The sequence below is a fragment of the Otolemur garnettii genome, unplaced genomic scaffold (genome assembly GCF_000181295.1).
Source record: "Otolemur garnettii isolate 467f Iridium unplaced genomic scaffold, OtoGar3 scaffold00011, whole genome shotgun sequence".
In the NCBI taxonomy this organism is placed as follows: domain Eukaryota; kingdom Metazoa; phylum Chordata; class Mammalia; order Primates; family Galagidae; genus Otolemur; species Otolemur garnettii.
The window spans coordinates 27258915-27277019 of record NW_003852406.1 but is presented as its reverse complement, the minus strand read 5'-3'; the positions used below and the strand labels follow the sequence as shown (position 1 = coordinate 27277019).

The 18105-nt window shown below is 54.8% G+C and overlaps 2 protein-coding genes across 7 annotated transcripts in view; one reads left to right on the top strand and one right to left on the bottom strand.

The window, feature by feature from the left end:
• Positions 1–10129, top strand: part of MAN2C1 (mannosidase alpha class 2C member 1) — a 12798-nt gene extending 2669 nt beyond the window's left edge. Inside the window, exons 5-26 of one of the 4 annotated variants that reach the window (XM_012801916.2) lie at positions 2135–2312; positions 2606–2795; positions 3814–3920; positions 4113–4223; positions 4577–4669; positions 4800–4916; positions 5135–5230; positions 5316–5461; positions 5815–5938; positions 6266–6387; positions 6492–6577; positions 6698–6859; positions 7051–7155; positions 7295–7427; positions 7674–7778; positions 7863–8019; positions 8129–8272; positions 8652–8761; positions 8868–8947; positions 9093–9241; positions 9357–9466; positions 9544–10129. In XM_012801916.2, the coding sequence (XP_012657370.1) occupies positions 2135–2312; positions 2606–2795; positions 3814–3920; positions 4113–4223; positions 4577–4669; positions 4800–4916; positions 5135–5230; positions 5316–5461; positions 5815–5938; positions 6266–6387; positions 6492–6577; positions 6698–6859; positions 7051–7155; positions 7295–7427; positions 7674–7778; positions 7863–8019; positions 8129–8272; positions 8652–8761; positions 8868–8947; positions 9093–9241; positions 9357–9466; positions 9544–9670 (2752 nt within the window). In that variant the 3' untranslated portion in view covers positions 9671–10129. The other 3 variants (XM_003784530.3, XR_002771941.1, XM_023509949.1) reach the window with 3 other exon arrangements.
• Positions 10130–10236: 107 nt separating this feature from the next.
• Positions 10237–17760, bottom strand: NEIL1 (nei like DNA glycosylase 1). Of its 3 annotated transcripts, none has more exons than XM_023509950.1 (10): positions 17674–17760; positions 15894–16350; positions 12856–12975; positions 12691–12754; positions 12371–12470; positions 11841–11968; positions 11369–11396; positions 11129–11190; positions 10822–10987; positions 10237–10649 (listed from the first exon to the last, which is right to left on the bottom strand). In XM_023509950.1, exons 2-10 carry the CDS (start codon positions 16325–16327, stop codon positions 10579–10581), a joined length of 1173 nt encoding a protein of 390 aa, XP_023365718.1. In that variant the 5' UTR covers positions 16328–16350; positions 17674–17760; the 3' UTR covers positions 10237–10578. The 3 variants fall into 3 exon arrangements, with proteins under 3 accessions (XP_023365718.1, XP_003784577.1, XP_023365719.1); XM_003784529.3 differs by lacking the exon at positions 17674–17760 and adding an exon at positions 17329–17593; XM_023509951.1 differs by lacking the exons at positions 11841–11968; positions 12371–12470.
• Between the last annotated feature and the right edge of the window lie 345 nt (positions 17761–18105).

The following is an 18105-nucleotide window of genomic DNA, read 5'->3' as shown; positions in this document are numbered from 1 at the left end:
TTTTTTTTTTTTTTTTTTTTTTTTTTGAGAAAGAGTCTCACTTTTTTGCACCAGGTGGAGTGTCATAACTCACAGCAATCTCAAATCTTGGGAGTAATCCTCTTGCCTCAAGCCTCCCGAGTAGCTGGGACCACAGGCACCCACCACAATGCCCAGCTATTTTTAGAGACAGTGTTTCACTCTTGCTCAGGCTGGTCTTGAACTCCTCAGCTCAAGCAGTCCATCTGCCTTGGCCTCCAAAATGCTAGGATTATAGGCATGAGCCACCATGCTGGCCATTAGCATTTCTTTCAGGCATAGTTTTTATTAGCTAAGAGAATTTCTTTGACATTTTGCTTCCTGACTTTTTTCTTTTGAGACAGAGTCTCAAGCGGTTGTACTGGGTAGATTACTGTGGCATCACAGCTCATAGCAACCTCAGACTCTTGGGCTTAAGTGATTCTCTTGCCTCAGCCTCCCAAGTAGCTGGGACTACAGGTGCCCACCACAATACCTGGCTATTTTTGTTGTTGTTGTTGCAGTTGTCGTTGTTCTTGCTAGCCTGGGCTGGGTTCGAACTTGCCAGTCTCAGTGTTTGTGGCTGGCGCCCTACCCACTGAGCTACAAGCACTGCCATGCTTCCTTTTTATATACCATATTATAACATGGGCATTTATGACACCATTAAAAATATTTTTTAGACATCATGGTGTTTTATATGTGTTGAACACTGTGTTTCAGATGCCTCCAGACACTGGGAGTATGGTGGCTAATAATGTAGTCCTTAACAGCAAAGGGAGACAGATGTACTCATATAATTACAAAAAATAATGAGGGTCCCGAAAGAGATTACTGAGAGCTCATGTGAGAAATCTGTTCTAGACTTAGTGGAGGGGCAGGGAAGCTTCCCTAAGGAAGCCTGAATAGAGCTTCACCACAGCTGATGGATCTTGGGTCTAAAAGGTGAGCCTGTAATCCTAAGACTCTGGGAGGCTGAGGTGGGTAGATTGCTTTAAGCTCAGGAGTTTGAGACCAGCCTGAGCAAAAGACCCCTGTCTACTAAAAAAAAATAGAGAGAGAGAGAGAAAAGCCAAAGAATGAGGATTGCTTGAGCCTAGGAGTTCAAGGTTGCTATGAGCTATGATGATAACTCCACAGCAGTCTACCCAGGACACTCTACCCAGAGTGACAGAATGAGACTCTTGTCTCAAAAGAAAATTAAAAGGTGATGTAGAGATGACTAGGTGCCCGTAGCTCAGTGAGTAGGGCGCCAGCCACATAGACCGAGGCTGGTAGGTTCAAGCCCAGCCCAGGCCAGCTAAACAACAGTGACAACTGCAACCAAAAAATAGCCGGGCATTGTGGCAGGAGCCTGTAGTCCCAGCTATTTGGGATACTGAGGCACCAGAATCACTTAAGCCCAAGAGTTGGAGGTTGCTGTGAGCTATGACACAGGGCACTCTACCAAGGACAACATAGTGAGACTATCTCAAAGGAAAAAAAAAAAAAGGTGATCTAGAGGCGATCCAAACATGCTTTTAATATACAAAAGGGAGGCTCGGCGCCTGTGGCTCAAGTGGCTAAGGCACCAGCCACATACACCTAAGGTGGCAGGTTCGAATCTAGCCCAAACAACAATGATAGCTGCGACCAAAAAATAGCTGGGTGTTGTAGTGGGCACCTATGGTCCCAGCTACTTAGGAGGCAGAGGCAGGAGACTCGCTTGAGCCCAGGAGTTGGAGGTTGCTGTGAGCTATGATGTAACGGCACTCTACCCAGGGCAACAGCTTGAGGCGCTGTCTCAAAAAAAAACATATATATATATACACAAAGAGGATTTCCAGACCAAGGCAGTGTTTTGTGGAGACAGCTTTGAAAATAAAAAGCTAAACAGCAGTGTAATTCACACATAGTTATATCTTTTGTTACTTATTTTCCTTAACTGAGGCAAACCACCCATTAGCAAGGTTAGTCTGGTGTTTCCACCTTCACCAACCCACACATGTGCACAGCTGCCACACTCCAGGATCTTCTAGGTGGTAGATCCTGGAGGCGAATAAGGAGGGATGAAATGGATGCCACCTGGTGCCCCTCCCCAAGTCCTCAAAGTCCTCTGCTGGTTCCTTGGCCTGAGGCTGCTTCCTCATGTTTGTAGCCTGACCCTCTATGTGGAAGTGGCCTGCAATGGGCTCCTGGGTGCTGGGAAGGGAAGCATGATTGCAGCTCCCGATCCTGAGAAGTCATTCCAGCTGAGCCGGGCCGAGCTGGCTGTGTTCTACAGGGATGTCCACAAGCTCCTGGTGGATCTGGAGCTGCTGCTGGGCATAGCCAAGGTACTCAACGCCCTCTGTTCCCCTGTCATCCTCTAGATCTCTTCTCTAGGCTGGTTGTTTCTTGGGTCAAGTAAGTGGGACTCAGAATCCAGAGTAGGAAGACAGTTTATGCCTGCCTGAGGGAGAGAGGATTTCCTGTGTAAGGGGAGGAGGGAAATGGTGCTGAGCAGAAGGCAGCAAGAATAAAGGGTTGGAGTTGGGGGAAGCTCTGCTGAGAATCTTGAGAGATCCTCCAGGCCTAGTTCTGGAGGCTGTGCTTAAGAGAGGAGTTAAGGGGCAGAACTTTGCTGCAGGGCCTCGGGGAAGATAACCAGCGCAGCTTCCAGGCCTTGTACACAGCTAACCAGATGGTGAATGTGTGTGACCCTGCCAAGCCTGAGACCTTCCCACTGGCCCAGGCCCTGGCCTCCCAGTTCTTTGGCCAACGTGGTGGTGAAAGCCAACACACTATCCATGCCATAGGGCACTGCCACATTGATACAGGTAGGCCGGCAGTTGGGGGGGCTGGGGAGGCAGGAATGCCCTGGAAGCCCTGGCTTTGGCTTAGAAGCCCCATGGGATCGTCAACAAGTTCCTGCCCCTCTTGGCCTCTGTTTTTCTCCATCTGTAAGATGGGGCTGGAGGACTGGACTGTAGGATCTGCTAGCTACAGCTTCATTTATTTTCGTGACAAAATCTGATGCCTCAGGAGGTCCCATACTAGACACGGGGGTGGAGGGTAGGATTCCAGAGACTGGTGATCGCAGAATTGGCAGACATAGGTGGTGCTACAGTGAAGATAAGTGTGGGAGGCTAGGGAATCCAGAAGAGTCACTTAACTCTCAGCTAGATCAGAGGGATTCCAGAGAAGCTTCCTGAACAAGGTAACCTTGAACTGAGTAAGAATGAGTAGGACTTTACAACAGTGCCCAATTTCTCAGAGAGGAGGGGGATTATTGAGCTGGGAGCTCAAACTGTGAGGCTTATGAGAGAGCCACATGTCTAACAAGCTCCCCAAGCTATTGAGCGTGATACAAGTAAAGTTTCTGAATTGCAGAATGAGGGCTATCTTCTCCTGTGCCGAGATGTGGGGTAGGATGTGAGTTCTGGGGTCAGCTGGCCCAGACAAGTCCATCCTGGAAACTGTGCCCCCTCTTTTAGGGTATCCTCAGTGTGTGCAAAGGCAGGGTAATTTGTTTTGCCTCTGATGGGATCCTCTGGGGGCGTATCTCAGCCTCAGACTAAGGCCATTCCTGGGCCAAGGGCCTCCATTTCCTGACCTGTAGAATTGAACCAGCTGGCCTCCTTTCCCAATCTCCTCCTCCCCCTTTGCAGGAGTGGTTTGAAGTAACTGCTCAGGAGAGATGTCATAGGGCTTTCCAGAGGGATGGGAGGAAGGCCAGGTGACCCTCTGGAGTCCCAGTCTGGGCCTAGTCAGGATGCTGGGGTAGGGGTGAGGCTGGGGACCTGTTGGTACCTTGCTGCTTCCTCTACCCTCCGCTCCACCAATCCCATCATCTAGCCTGGCTTTGGCCCTTCAAGGAGACCATAAGGAAATGTGCCCGGAGCTGGGTGACAGCCATGCAGCTCATGAAACAGAACCCTGAGTTCATCTTTGCCTGCTCCCAGGTCAGTGGGACAGCTATGTGGGGGCAGGGCAAACACCTGGTACTCCCTGGAACTCAACTGGTTCTGAGGATTTCTCAGGCCTGAGGGACAGGTCTGTTCCTCACCCTCAGCCACCCACTGTGCCCTAAATGCTCAGTACTAGGTAGGGTCCTCATCATTTCTGACTTACCTCCCACCCCACCTTCCCCACAGGCGCAGCAGCTTGAGTGGGTGAAGAGCCACTACCCTGGGCTGCACTCCCAGCTCCAGGAGTTTGCCTGCCGTGGGCAGTTTGTACCTGTGGGGGGCACCTGGGTGGAGATGGTAAGAGCATTCAGCACTTCCTCGACCTCCATCTATGTAGCTATGGCCTTCCCTCATGGGGCCAGGCCCCCAGGCTAAGCTGGTGACTTTCTGTCCCTTTTGTGACAGGGCTCATTAGTCCCTGGAACCCCAAGGCCTGACACTCCAAGGAGGAGAATGTCTCCAGCATGGCTGGTCTCAGGCCTCTTGCTCAGGCAAATGGATAGTCAGGCCTGAAGCGAGGAGTGGGACACTTGCTGGGCCTGGCTGTAACTCTTATGTCAGAGCAGCCCTGGTACCTCCTGGGAGTGGGGGCTGGCCTGAACTGCCTGTTTCCCATCTTACCTGGGCTGTCCCTCCTTCCTCACTACCAGGATGGGAACCTGCCCAGCGGAGAGGCTATGGTCAGGCAGTTCCTGCAGGGCCAGAACTTCTTTCTGCAGGAATTTGGGAAGATGTGCTCTGAGGTAGGCTGGGAGTTGCTACACCAGGGTGTGGGTGGGTGGCTCTGCTTGACCCAGAGTCTTGAGGAGCTGAGACTGGGGTGACTCCAACCAAACCCCTGGTTCCCATCCTCCACGGCCTTCTTCCATACAGTTCTGGCTGCCGGACACATTTGGCTACTCAGCGCAGCTCCCCCAGATCATGCGTGGCTGTGGCATCAGGCACTTTCTGACCCAGAAATTGAGCTGGAACTTGGTTAACTCCTTTCCGGTGAGTAGACCCCAGGGCATCAGGATGAGAGTCAGCCTTGGTCCCACATGGCCCACTTATCTCTCCCAAGGCTCATTTGAGGAGTCCTGGACAAACCACCAAACCCCTGCCCAAAGAGGGTAGGCCTCCAGCAGGGTCACACTGCAGGCAGGGGCAGGACCAGATCTGCCTCAGCCCTGACTCTGGCCGCTCTCCCCTGTGTATTTCCCTGCCAACAGCACCATACCTTTTTCTGGGAGGGGCTGGACGGCTCCCGTGTACTGGTCCACTTTCCACCTGGCGACTCCTATGGGATGCAGGGCAGCGTGGAGGAGGTGAGGAGATACTTGGAGGGGGGCAGTCTGGAGAGGGCTGGCCTGTACTAGGCTGACCCATGCTGACCTGCCCCTACCTGTCCAGGTGCTGAAGACTGTGGCCAATAATCGGGACAAGGGGAGGACTAACCACAGTGCCTTCCTCTTTGGTTTTGGGGACGGGGGCGGTGGCCCTACCCAGACCATGCTGGACCGCTTGAAGAGGCTGGGCAACACAGATGGGCTGCCCAGGTCAGTCTAGGCCTCCAGCAGCCCTTAGCCCATGCTAGGAGCCCTGCCTTCCACTCAGACAGTAGGGCAAAATCCTCTTCTGGGCCTGGTCTTGCTCTAATCCTGGACCACTGGCTCCTCCAAACTCCTGCCCTGAGGGTGGTAAGGGGAAAGCTGAGAGTGGGAAGAGGAAGAAGCTTGAATCCACCAGAGAGAGCAACTCTTCTGGGGTATCCAGGGTTGGCACTATGTAGATGGGGAGCTTTCTAGAATAGTTCTTCTCTTTTGGGAGATCTTTTGTCTGCTCTGGCATGGAAGAAGGTGAGCCATGTGGTCCCCAAGGTTGGGAGACCCACGCTTGTGGTTTCCCTCAGGGTGCAGCTGTCTTCTCCAAAGCGGCTCTTCTCAGCACTGGAGAGTGACTCGGGGCATCTGTGCACATGGGTCGGGGAGCTCTTCCTGGAGCTGCACAATGGCACCTACACCACCCACGCCCAGGTTCAGGGGAGGCTGTGGAGCCAAGCAGGGAGGGTGCACCCTTGGTCTGCAGAGGGTCAGAGAAGGAGGGAGAGAGCCAGCCCAGATCCTGGGGGAAGAGGCTCATGTTCCAATGAGGAGCTTGGAGAAGGCACCACTGAGCATCCCTAAAGAAAGAGGGTTTGGGCTGAGGGGAGAGGAGGGAGGGCATTTGAGTCAGGTCACCCACAAGTGGCCTCATCCAGAAGGCCCTGGGGAGCCCTCAGGGGTTCTGAGCAAGGGAGAGCTTTGAAAGCCATCCCAGGATGTTTGAGCAGACTCCAGACTGATCTTCCTGCCTGGGCTCAGATTAAGAAGGGGAACCGGGAGTGTGAGCGGATCCTACATGACGTGGAGCTGCTCAGTAGCCTGGCCCTGGCCCGCAGCACCCAGTTCCAGTACCCTGCAGCCCAGCTGCAACACCTCTGGAGGTCAGCCTGGCTTCTGCCCCCTCCCACCCACCTGACCTTTCACCCTAGTTGCTTCTGTGGCTGTCTCTCCCAGGCTTCCCCATCCCTGCCCTTGGTCCCTGCAGGCTCTTGCTTCTGAACCAGTTTCATGATGTGGTGACTGGAAGCTGTATCCAGCTGGTGGCAGAGGATTCCATGTGCCACTATGCAGGTGAGGCTGACAACAATCCCACCACTCTCTCTAACCTTAGGACTGAGCCCAGAGAGTCCCCTATGGGACACTCAGGGGTCATCGCAGACCCATTGCCTACTCCAGCTAGTCTCTCCTCAGACATTCGTTCCCATGGCAATACTCTGCTCAGCACTGCAGCCACAGCCCTGTGTGCTGGGGAACCAGGTCCTGAGGGCCTCCTCATTGTCAACACACTGCCCTGGAAGCGCACTGAAGTGTTGGCCCTGCCCAAGCCCGGTGGGGCCCACAGCCTAGGTATGAGCCAAGGGGAAGGGTTGCTACTACATCAGGAGGGATCAGGGCCCGACTGATGAAGTCAGGGACACCCCTGGGGATTGCTGTCTTTGGGTGCTCCAGGCTGGAATATAGTAGTCACAGCCTCCACCATCCTGACCCCTACTTGAGTGAGGTTCCAGGAAGGTCAGGAGGCTGTGCTGATGCCTAGGCCTCACCCCCCAGCCCTGGTGACGGTGCCCAGCATGGGCTATGCTCCTGTTCCTGCCCCCACTTCAGTGCAGCCCCTACTGCCCCAGCAGCCTGTGTTTGTAGTGCAAGAGGTGAGTCCCAGCAAGTCTTGGGGGACAAGGACTGTCCTGGGGTGCTCCTAACTAACATCTTGGGGAGCCTGAACTCCAACATGGAGCAAGTGGCAATGTGGGGTGGGGCTGGAGATGGGAGTGAGTTGGTTGTGGGAAGTTCCTACAAACTCAGCCTCATGGCCCCCTTTCACCAAGACTGATGGTTCCGTGACTCTGGACAACGGCATTATCCGGGTGAGGCTGGACCCAACTGGCCGGCTGACGTCCCTGGTCCTGGTGGCCTCTGGCAGGTGCCAACTCCTCACTACACTTTCCCAGTGCCTAGCCTAGTAGGTCCCAGACGTTGTTTCCTCTGTCTCATGACCACAACACTGCCCACAGCAGCCTACCAGTGGCACTGGGCTGTGGCTCACACAGAACAGGGCAGGGTGGGCTTGAGTCCTCTGTTGCCTGGGTCGCCTGTACCACCCCACCATAAGCAACTAGAAGGGTTGAAGTTACATGGTTGTAATGCACTGATCCCCATGTCTTTCCAGGGAGGCCATTGCTGAGGGTGCTGTAGGGAACCAATTTGTGCTGTTTGATGATGTGCCTTTGTATTGGGATGCTTGGGATGTCATGGACTATCACCTAGAGACCCGGTATGGGCTGGACAGGACTTGGGGGTAGCGGGATGGTGGGAATACAAGCTGCCCTGCCTCAGTGCCTCCCTCCCTATCCCATAGGAAGCCTGTGCTGGGCCAAGCAGGGACCCTGGCAGTGGGCACTGAGGGCGGCCTGCGGGGCAGTGCCTGGTTCTTACTGCAGATCACCCCCAACAGCCGCCTCAGCCAGGAGGTGGTGCTGGATGTTGGCTGCCCCTATGTCCGCTTCCACACCGAGGTAGCAGAGGGGCAGGTCAGGGTAGGGTGGTGGTTATCTTCCCCATGAGTGCCTGGCGAATAGGGGCCAGCCCTTTGTTCTTCACCCCCACCTTCCATTCCACCTCCAGGTGCACTGGCATGAGGCCCACAAGTTCCTGAAGGTAGAGTTTCCTGCCCGTGTGCGGAGTTCCCAGGCCACCTATGAGATCCAGTTTGGCCACCTGCAGCGACCCACTCATTACAACACCTCTTGGGACTGGGCTCGATTTGAGGTTTGACATGGCGGGGAGTGGCAGATGGGCTTGGACTCCTCCTCCCAGACTAGAGAGAAAATAATGGTGGGGTGGGGAGGAGGAGGATGACATATGTGCCATGCCTAATATGTTAAGCATTAGGCTTAATGCCAGGCATTGGGCTTTCCACTCAGTTTGATACTCATGACCATATGGTGGGGTGAGTACTATTTCTTATTCCCATTTTACAAATGAGGCTTATGCAGGTTGGGTGGCATGCCTAGGGCCTCCTAAAGTGGGAGCTGGAATTCAGTCTTGTGGTTCCAGAGCTTGTCCTCACAGTAGTGAGGAAGTCTGGAATTTGGGAGCAAAAGAAAGGGCACAGGGCCACCAAGTGGGTCTCGAATCTGCCTTCCAGGTGTGGGCCCACCGCTGGATGGATCTGTCAGAGCATGGCTTTGGGCTGGCCCTGCTCAATGACTGCAAGTATGGCGCGTCAGTGCGAGGCAGCGTCCTCAGCCTCTCCCTGTGAGTGGGTACCCAGCTGGCCTGGGAGCTGGCCTGAGGGTGTGGGTCTTCTTGGGGTGGAACTCAGTAGCTTCAGCTTGGTCCATATCCTCCATCCTCATCTCAGCTTGCGGGCACCTAAGGCCCCTGATGCCACTGCTGACATGGGGCGTCATGAGTTCACCTATGCACTGATGCCACACAAGGGTGAGTGCTGAAGACCGTGGGGCTCTCCTACAGCTCTCCTTTGCCCTTCTCTGAGCCGAAACTAGCAGCCTGGCCCTGTGCCCCTCTAGGGGCTTGGGAAGGAAACCCCATTCTTCACCAGCCACGCTTTCCGGTCGTACTCCAGGATCCTTTCAAGACGCTGGAGTTATCCGTGCTGCCTATAGCCTCAACTTTCCCCTGTTGGCGCTGCCAGTCCCGGGCCCAGCGCCTGCCACCTCCTGGAGTGCCTTTTCCCTGTCCTCGCCCGAAGTCGTGTTGGAGACCGTCAAGCAGGCAAGAGGCAGGCGGGGCACGTGGGCGAGCCCGTGGGTTTCCGGTCTGAGGCCGCCTGACACCGCCTACCTCCAGGCCCCACCCACCGCCCGCCTCTCCACCCCAACCCCTGCAGGCGGAGACCAGCACCCACAGCCGCACACTGGTCCTGAGGTTGTATGAGGCCTATGGCTGCCACGTGGACTGCTGGCTACACACATCGCTGCCTGTTCAGGAGGCGATTCTGTGAGTCTCAGCGCCGGTTGCGGGTGGGAGTAGGAATCCTGCCTTCACAGGACCTCACTGCCCCTCCTGTTCTCCAGCTGCAATCTTCTGGAGCAGCGAGACCCTACTGGGCACTTGCCACTTCGGGACAACCGCCTGAAGCTCACCTTCTCTCCCTTTCAAGTGCAGTCTCTGTTGCTCGTGCTTCAGCCTCCCCCAAACTGAGTCCCCAAAGGTGGGGTCTTGTCTGTGGAAGGCTCTGGGGACTCCTCATTTCTGCCTCCCCAGCCTGAAGCACAGATGAGTTGCCTCTTGTATAATAAACCTACCCATCAGGAACCATGCTGGTAGCTCCCCTCACTCCTTCTTAGTGTATACCCTCAGGCCTAGGAGTTTGGGGGAGAGGTACTGGTGTGTGCAGGGTCTGGGCTATAGCTCCTACAAGAGAGATTGAGGATTTTGGGTGACCACAAGCTGGCTGGAGACCATGAGATAAGAAGGGCTTCCCCTGTGTGGGGCTGGAGAGGAGGCTGAGGGTACATTCTGGCCGGATGGCAGATCAGCCACAGGCCCTGGAGAATGCTGGACTGGAGGAGCTTAGGTACCTAGGCTGCTTGGAGCCAAGGTTATTGCATCACCTCTGAGGGGCTGTCCTTCACTAGCCAGAACCTTGAGGTCTAGGATGGGGGCTCAGTGTGCCCTGCTAAAGGGACAGGCCTCCTGTCACTGGAGCTAGGCAGCAAGCCCTCCCAACCTGGCCATCTCAGACCTTATGCAGCCAGTCCAAGAAGTGCCAAAATGTTCAAATTTATCAGTTTATGGAAAACACAGCATTTTCCCATGGGCTTTAAAAATATGGAAGGTTGGGTACAATAAAAACATGGGCAGTGCCTGTGGCTCAAAGAAGTAGGGCGCCGGCCCCATATACCAGAGGTGGTGGGTTCAAACCCCACCCTGGTCAAAAAAAAAAACTGCAACAAAACAAAACATCACAGTTGTGCAAGTAACAGTCATTTGGCCCGAGGCATACAGCCCCCCTTTCAAATACTGCTTGCTTCTAGGTAGTCAAATGGGCCCCTAGGTTCACAAAGCAAGATAGCAAGAAAGGGGCAGATGCAAGCAAGACTCTCTGGCTAAGAGGCTGAGGTCCCCTCTGGTTCTGAGGATGGGGTATCACCCTTAATCTTCTGCAGTCTGCGATGGCCTGGGAGAAAGCAGATGAGATAGTCAGCTCAGACTCTCAGGCCAGGCTAACCTGATGGCCTTTCTCCCGCCTTTGTCCACGTGGTCCTACACTGTCATTCCAACCTCTCCTGAAGGGCCAGTATCTGTGGTGCCCCTTCCTTCCCCAGAGGTGGATGCTAAGGAGAGCCTACCAGTAGTGGCCTGTCGCCTCTTCTTCCTCCCTTTGTTAGGGACTGTGAAAGCTCCTGGGTCCTGTTGGAGGCTGGACCCTTCAGGCTGCTGGGTTGTAGTCTTCTCAGGAAGGTCTCTCTGTGTCTTTTGTATCCTGGCAGAGGTCCTCCTTGGAGGTGGAGGGTCCTGGGTAGAAGAGACACAGATGTCTGAGGGGCTCAGAGAGCAGTTCAGAGGTTGATTATGGCCCACCATGCCCCTTCTCAGGGGAAGACAGCTGCCCACAGCCTGGGCAGGAAAGTGCTGGGGCAGAGCAGGCAGACGTACCTCCACTCTGTCCTCAGGACTTAGCTGTGTTGCCTTGGATTTCTTTTGGCGGGACTTGCACCCTGCAGGACATTTGTGCTGTAGTTGGAGAGTCCTATAGGCTAAGGCCCTTTCTCCAGACTCCCCCTCTGCCTGGGGGTGCCCAGGGCTGGAGGGGGCTGGTGGAAAAGAGGGGGCTAGAGCCCTTGCAGACAAGAAGTCCTTTCTGTTCTCTTAGCTCTTACATTAGGAGTAGCTTACCTTTGGGTGCCAGGGGTCCAGGATCCCCCTAAAATGGAATGGGGACAGTTAAGGAATCACCCCAGGTTGAGGCTAGGGCAGTGTTCCTTGGAGATGCAGGACTCCCATATAACTCCAACCAGGAACCCTGTCCACTAGGTTCCCAAGAACATTTTCCCTACAGGGACACAGCCTGGGTACATGAAACCTATTTCCACCCTCATGGGATAAGGGAGAGCAGCTAAGAGAACCTATTTCTAGGATACAAGGGGAAGGAAACTGAGATCTCCGATGTCAGAGTCAACCTGGAACTCAAAGGATGGGAGGGGAATAGTATGACCCCCAGCAGTGTTGACCTGTGGGAGACCTAGGTAGGTTCTGGGCATCTCCACCTGGAAAAGACCCTATTTCCTGCCCTGCTGCAACCACACGACCCCACCCCACAAGCTTCCCTGGGGTCTTTATTTCCTTGTGTGAGCAGAAAGGCTCAAACCTGGAACCAGATGGTGCGGCCATGCCTATCCCGCAAGGAGCTCATGCCCGGCACACCATAGCACTGCAGCCAGGCTCTAAAGGCAGCAAAGTCTTCCTCCCCACTCTCTGGCCCATAGCCTTTGCCCCCTGTGGGACAGAGGAACAGGCAAAGATTGGAAGGAAGACGCAGGTAAGGAGGAGTGAGAAGCTGGGTCAGACCTGGCTCAGACTTCAGCTACACAAGCTGATGGACTAAGTCAGGGGCCAAGCTCTCCCTCCTCCCTGTGTGACCTAGGCTGGTGTCTTCCCCCTCTGGGCCATGACTTCCCTATGCTAGACTGGGTTTCAGACTCTCCTGTCTCATGGGCTGCTCAAGGGAAATAGACCTTTGACAAGTGAGGAGGCCTAGTCCATTCAGCAGCAACTAGGACTATAAACACCCATTCCCCACGTGGGGAGTCAGGCCCAGAGAGGGACAACAACGGCCCCAGGTTCTTTTTCAATGTGCTGAAACGAGGTGGTTGCCATCTTTGTTTCTCCAGGTCTCACCCAGCTGGACCACTTCCTTGGGCACTGAGTGGCACAGCTCCAGCAGGTCCGGGTTCTGCAGCTTGGCCCTGATCTTCTGGCTTAGGGTCAGCTCCGGGCTCTGAGGAAGGGGCAAGGGCCAGGACCTGGTTATCAGCAAGGAGCAGTGCCACTCAGAAGGCAGCAGATCTCCCCTTTGAGCTAGGTGGTACCTTAGGGTCTTTGTCCTCCCCTCACCCCCCACCCATTGTTAAGCTGGAGACACTTTACTCAACCCGACCCCTTGCCAGTCATGTCAACACCAGTGTGCCCACACATGTACGCCATCGCTGTCTCCTCACCAGCCTGCGCTGCTGCAGGGCCTCCAGAACTGTACGAGCCTTCTCAAAGGGGGGAATCCTCAGCCTGGGTAGGGACAGGGAGTTTTACTAAGTTTTACTAAGTAGTGGGGAAGGTGGGCACACCTGGCTCACCTTTGCCCTCATGCCCACCACCTGCCCACTGACCGGAACAGGATCTCTGCCCGCAGATAGTTGCCAATGCCATTGAAGAACCTCTGGTCCAGGAGGGCCTCGCAGATGGGCCGGTCAAAGGCTTTGTCTGCTAGGTTTCGCAGCACATTTTCTCTGGAAGGACACAGTGTGGGTGCCTGGGACTTATTCTCCCCCTCACCCTCCGTGGGATGGGGTAGAAGGACTGAGAGAACTTGTTTCTAGGTACAAGGGGAAGGAAACTGCAAGTCCCAGATCCCCCTCTGTTTGCCTCTGTTTTCCTATCTGTTAAATGGGAATGATGCAGGATTTAAATTCATTGTGAAAAGTGAAAAATACTGATGAAAAGCAAACGTATTCAAGGGAACACGTATGAGTCTGTATATGTAGTTGTGTTCATTACCAAAGTGCCTCAGAGATTTCTCGGGACACTTTTGAGAACAAGGTAATCACAGGACCTCAGATGTGTCTGTAGTCTGAACTCCCTGTCTAGGATTCAGAGTGGGTTAGAAACCACAAGTGGATTTTTTCTTTTGTGAGATAGGGTCTTATTCTGTTGCTGGGGCTAGAGTGCCATGGCATGACACAGCTCACTCCAACCTCAAAACTCCTGGCTTAAAGCAATCCTCTTACCTCAACCTCCCAAGTAGCTGGGACTACAGACACCCACAACCTTGCCCTGCTAATTTTTCTATTTTTAGTAGAGACGGGGTCTGGCTCTTGCTCAGGTTGGACTCAAACTCCTGAGCGCAAGCCATCCTCCCCCCGCCCCCTTGCTGGGTGCTAGGATTATAGGTGTGAGCCACCAGCTCTGGCACACATGTAGATTTGACATTGGTGGGTTCCACTCTTCTCAATACTCTGAAGACTGGCTCTGTGCAGCAGGTGTGTAGGGCTGAGTCCTGGCTAGTGAGTGCCCCAGCTGCCCCTACCCGACTTCCAAGGGTCATGGGTCTCTCCTCACCACCATGAAGAGAATTGATGAAGGGACCAGAAGCCAGAGTTTCTGGAGTAAAGATAGAAGTGGAAGGGTAGCCTGGATGGTGCTCTAATCCCTGAGGGGCATAGACCACCACACGTCCCCAGCTGCAGGAATAAGAAAACAGCCAAAGTGCTCTTCAGAGTCAGCTGGCAGTTAGCCTTCTACCTGACTCCCTAGGAAAGGTAAAGTGAGAAATCCAAGAACAGGGACAGACATTTCCATGGGGATGCACTTGGGGTTCAGGCCTGAGGTCAGGAGTCAACTGTGTTCTGTGGTGACAGATCTCTGACCCATCCCACAGGCAAATAAAGGCACAGTGTCCCCCAGGAAGTGAGAACTTGGTGAGTCCACTCTAGGCCTTGTGTCTATGATTCTTGCCCATAAGAATATTTCCTCTACAGCTCTGCCTAGCTGGCTGCTTCTCATCAGTCAGGTCACAGCTCAAATGTCACCCTCTAAGAGTGGCCATTCTAATTTGCCCTCTGCTCCCCCCCCAAAAAAGTAACTCTCTACCTTCACCTTCTTTGCCTGTTGGACTTTTCCTCAGGCATGTGTCCATTTGAGTTCATCTTATTTGTTTCTCTGCCCTACCCCCTCCCTTGTCCAAGCATCAGTTCTATGCTCACTGCTGTACCCCCAGCACCTAGAACAAGGCCTGGCACAAAGCAGAGACTCATACATATTTCCTCTGCAGAGGAAAGGAAGTTGGTATTACTGTAGGTCTTAAGTAACCCGTGTCACATCCCAGATGGGACTGTTATACCCTCCTGCAGGCAGGAAACAGTCACAAAGGAGACCATAGGACACAGACTAATGGGCAGGCAGTATGTGCAAGCCCACCAAAAACCAGGTCGTAGGCAGTTCCCTACCCACTCCTTGAAACAATTGCTGTTCAGGCTTCTTTTTTTTTTTTTTTTTTGAGACAGGGTCTTATTCTGCTGATCAGGTTAGAGTACAGTGGTGTCACAGTTCATAGCACCTCAAACTCCTGGGCTAATGCAATTAGCCTCCTTAGGCTCCTTAGGCTTAGCCTCCCAGTGTAGCTGGGACTATAGGCACATGCCACTGTACCTAGCTAAGTTTTCTATTTTTAGTGGAGACAGGGTCTCACTCTTGCTCAGGCTGGTCTCAAACTCCTGGCCTCAATGATCCTCCCACCTCAGCCTTCCAGAGTGCTAGGATTATAGATGTGAGCCACCAAGCCAGCCCAGCCTTTACTTCTTAGTGTGTTGTTTCTTTCTTTTTTTTTTTTTTTTGAGACAGAGCCTCAAGCTGTCCCCCTAGGTAGAGTGCTGTGGCATCACAGCTCACAGCACCCTCCAACTCTTGGGCTCAAGCGAGTCTCCTGCCTCAGTCTCCCAAGTAGCTGGGACCACAGGCGCCCGCCACAACGCCCGGCTATTTTTTGGTTGCAGCTGTCGTTGTTTGGTGCCCAGGCTGGATTTGAACCCGCCACCTTAGGTATATGTGGCTGGTGCCTTAGCCACTTGAGCCACAGGCACTGAGCCTAGTGTGTTGTTGTTGTTGTTTTTTTTTTTTTTAGACACAGAGTCTCACTTTGTTGCCCTCGGTAGAGTGCCATGGCATCATAGCTCACGGCAACTGAGGGGACTCTCTTGCCTCAGCCTCCCGAGTAGCTGGGACCACAGGTAGTTTAGCCAGGGCCAGGTTTGAACCTGCCACCCTCAGTATATGGGGCCGGCGCCCTACTCACTGAGCCGCAGGCACCACTCTTTCTTACTGTGTTGTTAAGGCCCGTCCACCTTATCTTAGTCTCCTGGGGGCACCAAGAGGCCACGTGGAATTCTAGGTCCTGACATCATCATTGACACTAACAGGCTATAAGTCCTCAAGGCAGTGTCTACCCAGCCTCCTCTTGGCTCTTCATCTCTTTTCCCACATCAATTTTGAATTTACATGTCTGTTGGTTCAAGGAGCTGACCCAAGGCAGAGACACAGATGAGAAGACAGGCCCAGAGAGGGCTGGGATTCACTGTTGGCCAACAAGGCACTAACAGAGCCAGGCCTGGAGATCAGACCTGTGTTCATTCCCACCTGGTGCTGGGCCTACCTGAACTGTTCATATTCCAGCAAGACACAGGGTCCCCGGTCCAGCTGCCACTCGCCCCCCAGGTCCCAGCGACCAAAGCGGCGGATGTCCACAAAACACAGGGCAAGCCGGGGGCCAGGTGGAGCCGTGTAAAAGCGCAGATGGGCATGGGGTGGCAGCGCATCTCCGGGCACCAACTGGAAGGAGCCAGACATGCCAAAGCGGAAGACGAGGGCCAGTGGCTCCTGTGGGGGCTGCGCCCCAGGCAGAGGACTCAGTGTCAGGCGCAGCTCCTTGCCACGAGCCGAAGCTGAGATACAGTAGGCAGTGCTCTCAAAAGGCACTTCGGGGTTGCGGCTGATGGGAGACTTCTCCACACACCCTCCGAACACCAGCCCTCCGCATGCCTCATTCACAAAGTGGCTGGCCAGGTGTACCTCAGGGCCCTCTGGCATTCTGTGGGAAGTGTGGCAGGGTCCTGTGGGGGAGGACAGTGACAGCAGGTTGAACCAGTGCTCATGACCCCCATTTTTACAAAGCAGAGCTCAGGATCACAGGGGAATGTGCCCAGCTGGACTGGCAGGAAAGGGCTGGCCTGGTCACAGTTGCTCACACCTCTGCCACTGCCCCTCTCCCCCCTTCCAGTCCCTCCCCCACACACACTCCCAAGTGCTGGTAAAGCCCTGAGTGCTGGAAGAAAAGGTAGGGACAGCAGGCCTCTGCCTTACTCATTAATACCTTCCCTCCAAGGTCTAGCAGGGGTGCTTTTATTTATTTGTTTATTTTGAGAACAGTTTTACTATATTGCCTGGTGGAGTGCCAATGGCATCACAGCTCACAGCACCCTCAAACTCTTGGGCTTAAGCGATGCTCTTGCTTCAGCCTCCGAAGTAGCTGGGAATAGGCTGCAGCTGTCATTGTTGTTTGGCAGGCCCGGGCTGGGTTCGAACCCGGCAGCTCGGTGTATGTGGCTGGCGCCGTAGCCGCTGAGCTACAGGAACCGAGCCCACCGGGGCTTTTAGAATACAGTCCACACCCTTGCTGGACCCAGGCTGCCCGAGTCACTTGCTCTTCCCCTCTCCCCCTTTGCCCTCCCACAATCTGAAAGGCTCTTGTTGTCTGAGGGTGTCCCTTCCTGCGCTCCCAGCCAGGAGTGAGCTCTGCTCGCTCATCACCCCACCGCTTAGACTGAAGGAATGAGGCCAGCTAGCAGTCAGCCAAGAGCCTGCCACCACCCGCGGGCCAGGAAGCGGCCGCGCTCGGGTCAGGGCTGGAGCCAGGACTAGGCGGAGTGAAGGCCACTATCGCGCGGGCGCCGGCTTCCCCCAGCTCAGCAGGTGGGGGGGCGGGGCGCCAGGAGGGGCTCCCCGAGCTCTGAGCCGTGGTCTGGGGAATCCGGAAGGGAAGGCGCACTTCAGCGCCTCGGTCCCCAAGGAAACGAACTCAACGCCCTCACCTTCTTCCTTCGCCACTTTCCTCTGCTCCCTGACGTTTCGGGATTGGAGGCGAAGATGGATGTTGGGGCGGCGGAGGGGGATGGTGTTCACTGACGCGGTTACCTCGCCCTCCACCCGCTCAGCGCCACCTGGGCCAGGTGGGTCCGGAAAACATTCGTTTTGCGGAAAAAGGCGAACGACCAGATTCCTAGTTTTGTGAGGGACGGCGCTCTATGGCCCGCCCTCTCCACAACTGCGGCTCTTTCTCGGTTAACTCCGGATCCCTTCCTTCCAGAACCCCCAGATCCCACCCTCATCAGCCCCACTGCGCCCGCCCGCATCTCCCTGCCTCGGTCCCGCGGTACCTGCGTACAGTCCGGCTCGCTGCCGGGCTGCAGGAACTGAAGTATTAATGCCAGGGGCAGGCGCGCCTAAGAGCGCGCTGGGAGCTGGGGGTGTCCTCCCGCGCCTGCTGGGAATTGTAGTTTCTCGGGGAGGCGGCAGATGCTGTTGGGGTGGAGAACCCGAGCTGGGGGGGCTACGTGGTGAGCAGGCTTTGGGAGCAGTCACCTGGCTGGAAGGTGGCAGAGGAACCTGGCTTCCCACTGACCGGCTCCGCGGAATCTGGGTCATCTGAGGCTGCGGGTCACATCTGTCTGTGGTTGGAGGAAGTCACTCAGCTAGTGGGGGGCTGGGTCGGCATCCCCAGCAGGAAACTGCAGCAGTGTCCTGTGTTGTGGGGCCTGCAGCTGTGTGCAGAGCTTAAACAGGTGGGCGACAAACACAGGCCCTGGGGA

Coding starts and splice junctions, on each gene's coding strand:
- NEIL1 (XM_023509950.1), bottom strand. CDS start 16,327: ATGCCAGAGGGCCCTGAGGTACACCTGGCCAGCCACTTTGTGAATGAG. Junction 12,755..12,855: donor CGGGCAGAGATCCTGTTCCG/GTCAGTGGGCAG, acceptor GTCCCTACCCAG/GCTGAGGATTCCCCCCTTTG. Junction 11,969..12,370: donor CAAGGAAGTGGTCCAGCTGG/GTGAGACCTGGA, acceptor TCTGTCCCACAG/GGGGCAAAGGCTATGGGCCA.